General features: G+C 31.2%; 1 protein-coding gene across 8 annotated transcripts in view; it reads right to left on the reverse strand.

The window, feature by feature from the left end:
- Positions 1-12500, reverse strand: part of LOC128229958 (desmoplakin-like) — a 264609-nt gene that overhangs the window by 97890 nt on the left and 154219 nt on the right. For 7 of the 8 annotated variants that reach the window (XM_052941905.1, XM_052941896.1, XM_052941932.1 and 4 more), the window contains one exon: positions 7436-7456. The exons of the other annotated variant lie outside the window; for it this stretch is intronic. In XM_052941905.1, the coding sequence (XP_052797865.1) occupies positions 7436-7456 (21 nt within the window). The remainder of the gene's footprint in view (positions 1-7435; positions 7457-12500) is intronic. 8 annotated transcript variants of the gene reach the window in all.

The following is a 12500-nucleotide window of genomic DNA, read 5'->3' on the forward strand; positions in this document are numbered from 1 at the left end:
TTTCACTATCTGCCATCTGATCTTTTGTTAGCGGTCATATATCACTGGTTATGATGTTTATCGCATAAATTTGCTCGTTCGAAGACAAAATATAATATAAGCTGTCAAAATGTTCAATCTGTAAGAGTGCAGCTTTATTGTTAAACTGTAATAGCACTGTTACGAACGGTTATCCGTTGCTGTTAAGATTAAGAGATTGTGAATTTTCGGGATAGTATGCCCCAAAGCAAACCTCGAGTAATAATTTTCAAATGTACAAAACCTGTTGAAATATGTCTGGCATAAAATGCTACCCTTGATTGCTCTTTGTTGAGTTTATGAGGCTAATAAATTGCGAACGTTTACTCTGTCGCAAAACAACAGCTAAGCAATGCCTGGCCTTTAAGATGATACTCGATTGAAATTTGCAGAGTTCGCGAGACTTATGATTATTTTACACGTTTTGAAACTCTGAAATACGCATTTGTTATATATGAGTTAAATAATAGTTCGAACTTCATTTTTAACCGGGACCAAGAAAAGTAATACGTTGTTAACTTAGTTGTAAATTTGATTTCCAAAAGTAATTTCCTTAATTATTATTATTTCTGATCATTATTTGATTCAAATTTGATTCCTTTTATTTAATTAAGTTAGTAATAAATTTCTTTTTGAGATTTATTTCATCGCATTGAAACTAATTACCTCGCGTATCCAATCACGCGATGATTTAAGCTTTAGTGAAAGACGGAGACGTACCATAACACTCATATCCAAACATATGTACATACTGTAGGCACATAGAAATATCATACATTAAACTTGATGAACAAGTTATACAAAATATATCAAACACATTTTGAAGTGTACAACTCAAAAATATTATTTGATCGACCGATTTCTTGTCTATATGGCACTTCTTTAGTTGTTAAGAGCTTATACGTAACATTTTTCCCATATATACTTAATTAGAGACAATTCTAGTCGAGCTGTGACCGAAAATTGTATTTTCATTGACTTGTAACGAGTATTTTAATAATGAAATCATGTATTCTGAAAATTTTTAATTGACTGTGAAAACACTGTTATTCACTCGATATGAATGATATGCTATATCGTTGTCAATGATGCGCCAATAATTCATTTGAAATATACAGCAGTCAACTATCTGTATATAAACCATTTTAAGAGGCACAAGGAAATTACCAAAACAGCTTTTGAACGATATGCTAAAAACATAAAAATCACCGCATATATACCACACGCATCAATATCCATATCAATGCACGAGGGTATTTCAACTTTTGAACGGACGTGTGACAGAACTTAAATCGAGCTCTAGATTATTTTGGGATTAAACTAACTAATATGCACACAACAATATACTTTGGCAATCGGTTAACAATAGTTGCCACTTATATTATAGTCTTCGTATTCTCTCCCTTATAAAATATATCATTTATTTATTTTATGCATTTCGATGAAAAATGGAGTTTCAACAGTAAAATAACAACAGTGAAAATATAAACTTGATATTTTCACTGCAAAATAAGGAGTGAAAATATCAAAGTCCATTGTAGTTTCTACCCTTTGATCAAAACAGAACACTTCACTTTCAACCAGAAAATATTTGCAAAGAAAATATTTAAAATTTAAAGAAATGGTAAATAAATTTAAAAAATATTTTTGGAAATTAACAACTTACAGTTGATTAGAAAAATGGTTATCCCGTTTTTCAAACGTTTACTTGATCTTTAAGCTGAATGTTCCAATATTTGCTTTTATATAAAACAAATAACAGACGAAAACAATTGTTTAAACATAAATAGAATGTCATATCATCGTTCAAATGTGATTTAAACTGTTTGTCGTTGTAATACGTAATACAAACTTTCCGCAAAATTCACACAACAATTTACAGATTTACTGGTATATTTTTACCCCATCCACGCCTCAAAATGTGTCAACAAACTAGCGTGGTCCTCATCATTATCTGGAAATCGAACTGTCTTCAAGCAAACGAGACTTCTCTCTGACCGTAAGATGACTGAATATCAATGTGTGATGTAACACACTCTCAAACTAAGAGAAATGGTTTATATTTAATGATTATCAGCAATTGTTTTGCTACGACATTTGACCTTTCAAATTTCCATTTAATAAATGGCGGCCTAGTAATTTGGTTATTTATCTATGTCCCGCTTAAAATATAAGTGTTTTCGTTATTTTTTGCACTAATTAAAGTTCATTGGTTAATGTTCATAAAGTCTTTGACCTAAGAAAACGAGCAAATAATTAACTATAGAAACGAATATCCATAGAACGTTTTCACAACAAACCGGAAAATTGACAGCTGCTTCATCTGCTATTATATATATATATATATTTTGCTCTTCAGTCATTGTGTCATTACCATATAGTAAGCAACGGAGGGTAACCTCATTTAGAGATTGAACAGTATCAAACATAGTTTGCCTTTGTTCAGTAAAGAGAGGACAAATAAAGAGATAGTGGTATGTACTCTCCTGTCTTCCACACATGCAAAATGGTGAAGGAACAATATTTTTAACATAGATATGGTGATTCAGGGAACTACAATCGTTGCGTAGGCGAGTGTGCAGGACCTGAGGCCGGCGTTTCCCGTAATAAAATATTCTAAGTGTTTTGAGCTTATCAGAATAGAGGAATGATTTAAAACCAACGATATTGTTTATAGCCTTTGCGTCAACTGGAAGAGAATTCCATGCAAATATTGTAGAAGGAAGGAATGAATTCATATACAAAGATGTGCGGGCTCGGAAACTAGATATATTTGATGAATTTCTAAGTGTTCTTGATAAACCTTGTCCTACTGTCTGGGGAACCAAAACCGACAAGTAATCTGGCGTGAAACCATTTTTCATTTTAAAGAAGAGAAGAAGTTTGTGTTTCTTGCATCTAATACTTAAAGTTTCCCAACCAGATTCAATTTGTAGTAAATGCAGAGTGGTAGTAGTAGCAGTAGCAGTAGTAGAAGCAGTAGCAAAAGCAGTAGCATTAGCAGTAGCAGTAGCAGTAGCAGTAAAATAAACAGCAGCAGCAGTAGCAGTAGCAGTAATAGTAGTTGTAGCAGAAGCAGAAGCAATGGTAGTAGCAGAAGCAGAAGCAGCAGCAGTAGTAGTAGCGGTAGCAGTAGCAGTACCAGTAGTAGTAGTAGTAGTAGTAGTAGTAGTAATAATAGTAGTAGCAGTAGCAGTGGCAGAAGTACTAAAAGTATGTTTATTAATAGTAGTAGTACTAATAGTAATTTAATAGTTGTTCTATTATTGTTATTAGTTTGAGGTCTGAGCCTTCAGGAATTGTGCCAGATGATAGAGTAAGTGAAAATGTATTTTATATGTGCAATTATATTTTAATTATTTAAAGCTTCACAAAATTCTGGTTCAATTCTTGTATACTTTAATACTTCTAGGAACATGCCGTGTGTTTTTTTTTTTCTTTTTTCGATTCATTCAAACAGTACCCATTTTTTTAAAATGTAGACCATTATCAAACTACTTCCAGTGTCATTTTTAGATGTCAACTAACGTAGTGATATTTGCACGAAAAAACAATATGAACGACGAATGTAGAAATGTCTTGAATTGTGTCATGATTGTTTGAATTTTCATCATTTAGCAAAAATACTGAGAACAAAACTCTAAAACATTCAACTTTCAGTGAAGTATTAAAAGTAGATAGCATATCGGTTTTGGTAATTTAATTGAGTTAGAAATATCTAACATATATAAATGTTATTAATGTTCTATTCATACATGATTTTTATTTTAAGCTATTTTTCTATTCATTTAGGCTAAATGCATGCTAGATTGTCGTTCAATATGAATAACTATTATCTGTAGTGTTCGTTATTTGTTATATTATCCAAATTATAAAGCCAAATTTTGCCACTTCATTAGTTATTAAGACCCTTCACGTAATAGAGGCCCCGTAAATAATTAATAAAATATAATTTTAGTCGCGATTTTTCTGAAAGTCTATTTTCCTTGAAACGAATATTACAATAATGAAACTTGAAATTATGTATTATCATATTTTAAAATTGATTATGAAACTGACTATGTTATTCACTCGATACGCTTCAACGCAGTCAAGAATGCGTCAATAATTCATTTGAAATATACAGTAGTCAAATATAAACCATTTCAGGAGGTATAAGGAAATTACCAAAACAGCACTGAACAATAAACACATATACTAAAAACATACAATCACCGCATATATACCACACCCATCAATCAGCACCAATGCACACGAAAGTATATCCAACTTTGAACGGACAGTGAAACAGGACATCAGTGGAGTTCTAGATTACTTGGGGTTTAAACTAGGTAACATGCACACAAATTCACAATTTGGCAAACGGTTATCAATAGTTACAAATTATAAAATATTCATATTCACGTCCTTTTTGAAGATATTGTTGTATATCGGCAAATAGTTAAAAAATTGGTGTTGATATTGTGACATAAATAAAAAGAATAAACAGAAAAAAACCTGTTTTACGGCTGAACAATCAATATTGAAATGTTCGAAATTAAATGATTGTTTTAGTTGAAATAAAAATATATTCTGAATGTATGAATTAAGCTTCAAACGATTTTCTTTGCACACGTTCTTAACCAACATTAGCACTACATACATACATTTACAATTCTGGAATCTGATTGTTCGCCCCCAAAACCGCCGTCGACACCAATTGCACCGGCTTATTAAGAATTACTGTGTTTATTAACGCGGCATAACAATTTATGGCAATTGTTTTATATCAATCAAGCTGGTGAACAAGCACAGTAATAAGTTAGTTGTTATGTATTTTAGATATACGAGGATAAGACAAGTGTTGTGTCATAACGTTCTTAAATTGTCTGTAAACACGCCATAACGAATGGTGATTTTATTTTAAGCGAACGAATGTACAAGCAATTTGTGCTTCGTGTCGAACCAATATAACTTCGTTCTATGTATTTCATGTATATATAATTCACACTTGTGTCAAAGGATTCATGTTGCGAAAATGTAGAATGTTTATATATAGGAAGAGAATAACAAATTCATTATTAGTACAGCTTTAACAAGCAAAAAAGCTTGCCGTTGATTTCATTTACCTCAAAACATATGTTTTACAAATCAAATTTATGTAAGATTCCCGAATTGTATACTGTATACAACGATAATGTATTCACTTTGGCACTCCAGTGCATGAAGACTAGTAGTAGTAGTAGTAGTTGTATTTGTGATAGTAGTAGTAGTAGTAGTTGTATTTGTGATAGTAGTAGTAGTAGTAGTAGAAGTAGTAGTAGTTGTAACAGTAGTCATAGTAGTAGTAATAGTAGTAGTAGTAGTAGTAGTAGTAGTAGTAGTAGTAGTAGTAGTAGTAGTAGTAGTAGTAGTAGTAGTAGAAGTAGCAATAGAAGTAGTAGTAGTAGTTGTAGTAGTAGTAGTAGTAGTAGTAGTAGTAGTAGTAGTAGTAGTAGTAGTAGTAGTAGTAGTAGTCGTAGTAGTAGTCGTAGTAGTAGTAGTAGTAGTAGTCGTAGTAGTAGTAGTAGTAGAAATAGTAGTAGTAGTAGTGGTAGTGGTAGTGGTAGTGGTAGTAGTAGTAGTAGTAGTAGTAGTAGTAGTAGTAGTAGTAGGAGGAGTAGAAGTAGTAGTAGTAGTAGTAGTAGTAGTAGTAGTAGTAGTAGTAGTAGTAGTAGTAGTAGTAGAAGTAGGAGGAGGAGGAGGAGTAGTAGTAGTAGTAGTAGTAGTAGTAGTAGTAGTAGTAGTAGTAGTAATAGTTGTAGTAATAGTAGGAGTAGTAGTAGTAGTAGTAGTAGTAGTAGTAGTAGTAGTAGTAGTAGTAGTAGTAGTAGTAGTAGTAGAAGTAATATTAAAAAGCTCCGTAAAATTGTGGATCAATCCTTGTATACTTTAATACTTCTAGAAACATTTTGTTTAAATTAACATTTTGTTTTTGAATTAGGTGATATTTATGGTTTTCTCACGACGATTGTCAATATCGTATTTGTCCAATTAGCCTTAGATTATGTTTTCGCATACATTTTCAAAATTCTTTCTTTCAAATCAACCCGTGTGAAATAGATTACCTATTGCATACAATATGTGTTACGTTATATATGAGTTGGTCTCGATTATAAAATGAAGAACTGATCGTAAAAACATATCTGCTTGTTGCCAAACATGTGTTATTTCCATTTTTGAATCATTCTTAAAGTTTCAATGGACCATTATCAAATTACTTCCAGTGGCATTTTTAAATGGCAACTAACAAAGTGATATTTGCACGAAAAACAATATTGACGACGAGTGTAGAAATGTTTTATATTGTGTAATGATTGTCGGAATATTAATGATTTAGCATAACAATATTGACGACGAGGGTAGAAATGTTTTGAATTGTGTTATGATTGTCAGAATATTCATAATATAGCATAACAATATGGACGACGAATGTAGAAATGTTTTGAATTGTGTTATTATTGTCAGAATATTACTGATTTAGCATAACAATATGGACGACGAATGTAGAAATATTTTATATTGTGTTATGATTGTCAGAATATTCATGATTTAGCATAACAATATGGACGACGAATGTAGAAATGTTTTGAATTGTGTTATGATTGTCAGAATATTCATAATATAGCATAGATACTGAGAACAAAGCTCTAGCAAATTTAACTTTCACTGATGTAATAGAAAGTAGATAACATTTCGGTTTTGGCAATGTTATTAAGTTAGAAATGTCTTCTTTTTGTGCATTGAAATAAATTGTCATGCGTGTAACATCACGTGATGATTAAACCTTTCATCACAGACGACGATCGAAGATGTTTCAGATATCTCATAATGAGCAAAACATATATATTTGAAGCTGGACTTTTAAAATAAACAAGCATATTCAAACACATTTTGAATTGTACAATTAATATTAAAGATACAAGAATTTTCAAAAACATTTTGACCGACTGTTATTTTTGCCCATAATGACGCATACGTATTTCAAGAAAACAAACGAATATAACTTACGTTGCCAAACAATTATATAAAAACCAACAATAGATTGTAACATCGTTGTCCTCTCTTTCAAAATTGTTTCTCATACATATAAATGTAATTTAGCATGCGGAAAATACGGTGCGATGTTTTCAGATTTATATTTGAGGAAATACTAACACTAGCTTTATGGTTAATAATTTGTGATGTGAGTTGAGCAGAATGAAACTGATGACATGGATAGATGTGAGTTTTCCAACCGGAACATATATCTTGAATACATCAGTAAAACTAAAATAGAATTCAACATTGAAACATAATATTTTCAATCCATTTTCATAGCCATTCAGATGTAAAAAAATAAACTTGAAAGAGTTTATGATATATCTAACGTTATATTTCAAAAAACAAACATACATACCGTATTAGCTCTTCGCTTTTCCTGAAAATAGAAATACGTTCATTTATAGGTAAACAACTGGAGTGTATGTAATGTCTTGGTGATGTACACGAAAACAAAGGTGTTTTGTTGCATACATAAAGATTTATGTGAACACCTGCATAACACATAGGATAGAAAGGATTGAGTATAGTCGCCAATCAGTTGTTCCTCTGATATCGGAGATAAAAAATAAATATTTTCAAAGACTTTTTATTGCTATCAGTTAAAAACATAGAAGACATATATCAGTACTGTAATACTTGATAAAAAATCATAAACTATAATCGGGACAGTAATATAAGTTGTATACAAATCTTTAAAATGAACGGTTCGCAAAATACGATCATCAAGAGTCCATATGTCCCATTAGCCTGATATTATGTACGTCGGTAAAATGGCAATTCTTTTAGGATTAATTGAATCAAATCAATCAGAATAACATATATGACCTAATGCAAAGCCTTTTTGCTACATTTTGTATTTTTCGTTTAATTTTCACTATCTGCCATCTGATCTTTTGTCAGCGGTCATATATCACTGGTTATGATGTTTATCGCATAAATTGGCTCGTTCGAAAACAAAATATAATATAAGCTGTCAAAATGTTCAATCTGTAAGAGTGCAGCTTTATTGTTAAACTGTAATAGCACTGTTACGAACGGTTATCCGTTGCTGTTAAGATTAAGAAATTGTGAATTTTCGGGATAGAATGCCCCAAAGCAAACCTCGAGTAATAATTTTCAAATGTACAAAACCTGTTGAAATATGTCTGGCATAAAATGCTACCCTTGATTGCACTGTGTTGAGTTTATGTGGCTAATAAATTGCGAACGTTTACTCTGTCGCAAAACAACAGCTAAGCAATGACTGGCCTTTAAGATGATACTCGATTGAAATTTGCAGAGTTCGCGAGACTTATGATTATTTTACACGTTTTGAAACTCTGAAATACGCATTTGTTATATATGAGTTAAATAATAGTTCGAACTTCATTTTTAACCGGGACCAAGAAAAGTAATATGTTGTTAACTTAGTTGTAAATTTGATTTCTAAAAGTAATTTCCTTAATTATTATTATTTCTGATCATTGTTTTATTCAAATTTGATTCCTGTTATTTAATTAAGTTAGTAATAACTTTCTTTTTGAGATTTATTTCATCGCATTGAAACTAATTACCTCGCGATGATTTAAGCTTAAGTGAAAGACGGAGACGTACCATAACACTCATATCCAAACATATGTACATACTGTAGGCACATAGAAATATCATACATTAAACTTGATGAACAAGTTATACAAAATATATCAAACACATTTTGAAGTGTACAACTCAAAAATATTATTTGATCGACCGATTTCTTGTCTATATGGCACTTCTTTAGTTGTTAAGAGCTTATACGTAACATTTTTCCCATATATACTTAATTAGAGACAATTCTAGTCGAGCTGTGACCGAAAATTGTATTTTCATTGACTTGTAACGAGTACTTTAATAATGAAATCATGTATTCTGAAAATTTTAAATTGATTGTGAAAACACTGTTATTCACTCGATATGAATGATATGCTTTATCGTTGTCAATGATGCGCCAATAATTCATTTGAAATATACAGCAGTCAACTATCTGTATATAAACCATTTTAAGAGGCACAAGGAAATTACCAAAACAGCTTTTGAACGATATGCTTAAAACATACAATCACCGCATATATACCTCACGCATCAATATCCATATCAATGCACGAGGGTATTTCAACTTTTGAACGGACGTGTGACAGAACTTAAATCGAGCTCTAGATTATTTTGGGATTAAAATAGCTAATAAGCACACAACAAAATACTTTGGCAATCGGTTAACAATAGTTGCCACTTATATTATAGTCTTCGTATTCTCTCCCTTATAAAATATATCATTTATTTATTTTATGCATTTCGATGAAAAGTGGAGTTTCAACAGTAAAATAACAACAATAAAATAAGGAGTGAAAATATCAAAGTCCATTGTAGTTTCTTCCCTTTGATCAAAACAGAACACTTCACTTTGAACCAGAAAATATTTGCAAAGAAAATATTTAAAATTTAAAGAAATGTAAAATAAATTTAAAAAATATATTTGGAAATTAACAACTTACAGTTGATTAGAAAAATGGTTATCCCGTTTTTCAAACGTTTTAAACAAATAACAGACGAAAACAATTGTTTAAACATAAATATAATGTCATATCATCGTTCAAATGTGATTTGAACTGTTTGTCGTTGTAATACGTAATACAAACTTTCCGCGAAATTCACACAACAATTTACAGATTTACTGATATATTTTTACCCAATCCACGCCTCAAAATGTGTAAACAAACTAACGTGGTCCTCATCATTATCTGGAAATCGACCTGTCTTCAAGCAAACGAGACTTCTCTTTGACCGTAAGATGACTGAATATCAATGTGTGATGAAACTGACTCTCAAACTAAGAGAAATGTTTTATATTTAATGATTATCAGCAATTGTTTTGCTACGACATTTGACCTTTCAAATTTCTATTTAATAAATGGCGTCGTAGTAATTTGGTTATTTATCTATGTCCCGCTTAAAATATAAGTGTTTTCGTTATTTTTTGCACTAATAAAAGTTCATTGGTTAATGTCCATAAAGTCTTTGACCAAAAAAAGCAATTGTTTTGCTACGACATTTGACCTTTCAAATTTCTATTTAATAAATGGCGTCGTAGTAATTTGGTTATTTATCTATGTCCCGCTTAAAATATAAGTGTTTTCGTTATTTTTTGCACTAATAAAAGTTCATTGGTTAATGTCCATAAAGTCTTTGACCAAAAAAAACGAGCAAATAATTAACTATAAAAACGAATATCCATAGAACGTTTTCACAACAAACCGGAAAATTGACAGCTTCATCATCTGCTATTATATATTATATATATATTATATATATAATTTGCGTGAGGGGCGTCCCGCCGGTTACGGTGTAAAAAACACCCTTTTCAAAAAAGGGGGTAATTAAGAAAATTGATTAATACTATTAAAACTCCGAAAATAAGCATAAAAGAAAAAGAAAAAATGTTTTCTTTTCAGTGTAAGATCGTAAATTCGATCTTACACTGAAAAAAACATATATATACTTTATATATCGGCATATCGGCGAAAAGTTAAATATTTGGTGTTGATGTTGAGACATGAATTAACTGGAAATAGTTTAAGCAATAGTAAGTTATCAATCTGATGACATCAGTTTATGAACTTTACTTTTTACATGATAAGTAATCAGAAAGCAATTTAAATATTTTGATTAAAATACCTGCGCATTCCCAATGACTGGGCTAAGGGGTCAAAAGTATTAGAATTCATTTCATAACATTTCTTTTTGATATTTACTTTGTAACAACGCCTTCTTTTGTGAACATTTGTATCAACCCATAATGACGAATTGTTGCAAAACATACAGAATACTTTATTATTGCCGTCGATAGAAAAAGTTTATCAGGCAAGGCGGAGAAATAAATCGTGATATTTTAACGAGGATCTTTCAGAAGTAGAGACAAGTGCTTTTTTACGCTATTGACATCGACACAATACCGACGCATATTAGGACGATATAAGAGTAATTAAATGCTGGCTATACAGAACTTCACTGGCAATATGGGATAAGTGTGATGTGTCACTGAAATTTAATAAGCTCTCGTTGAATGCTGCTTATGTTTCAGCATTTTGCAGAAGTATAAGTGTACTGAATTTATGGCCAATGTCATTATCATGCACGGAGTTTAAACATTCTGGGCGAGGGATTGTCGAAGTTATTTGTTGGCGGACTTAAGTAAGATTCTGGAGCACTATTTGTTTTTTCCACTGTCAATTCTGAACAGAAAAGAAGTGCAGTCACATGACCAACTGAATGTAGATAAATAACAGGTGTTCAACAAACCAAATAAAGCAAAATGTACACCGCACCTTAAAATTGAATCGATTTGGCAACTTTCTTCACTTTTAAAAGGTTTTGGTTTTATTTCATAATAACAAAAATATACATTTTGTTTTAGAGTTAAATTATACAATACCATGCACATTTGGTTTTAATATTATTTCAAATACAACAAAAACCAGATTTTATATGATTTGTTTATGAGGATTTTATTCCTATAACTGGACTGGCTGGTATGGATATGTTGTTGTTCTTTTTTATCACCATTGGTTTAAACATATTTTATTGAGCAAAATTTATCAACATTTCAATACACATACATAATCAAATTTCAGGATTGGAACGGTAGAAATGAACTAATAGAGTTCCTTTCCCTGTTATGATAGATAACAATTAGCATTTGAGGCGGATACTAGTGATGGAGTTATAAACATATTAATATACAAGCTCATATTAAATAATGTTTAAAATTAAGGCAATTGAATGATAGACGTTAAATGCAAAAACATTTATTGTAGAAAAACAACAACTTTATTCTAAATTAATCAACTGTATTGAGGTAGAAAAAAATATAGTATGAGAATGAACGAAGAAGAAAAGAAGGAGAGGCAAAGTAAAAGATGTGTGAGTGTTGGTGGTTTGAGTCGATCACTGGCTTCCAAATCTTTTTGACAAATAAATAAAACGATAAACTGCATCAAACAGAGTACTATTTTGCTCTTCAGTCTGTGTGTCATCACCATATAGTAAGCAACGGAGGGTAACCTCAGTTAGAGATTGAACAGTATTAAACATATTTTGCCTTTGTTCAGTAAAGAGGGGACAAATAAAGAGATAGTGGTATGTACTCTCCTGTCTTCCACACATGCAAAATGGTGAGGGAACAATATTTTTAACATAGAGATGGTGAGTGATTCAGGGAACTACAATCGTTGCGTAGTCGAGTTTGCAGGACCTGAAGCCGGCGTTTCCCGTAATAAAATATTATAAGTGTTTTGGGCTTATCAGAATAGAGTAATGATTTAAAAACAACGATATTGTTTATAGCCATTGCGTCAACTGGAAGAGAATTCCATGCAGATATTGTAGAAGGAAGGAATGAATTCATA

This window comes from Mya arenaria, chromosome 1, assembly GCF_026914265.1.
Source record: "Mya arenaria isolate MELC-2E11 chromosome 1, ASM2691426v1".
Taxonomy (NCBI): Eukaryota; Metazoa; Mollusca; class Bivalvia; order Myida; family Myidae; genus Mya; species Mya arenaria.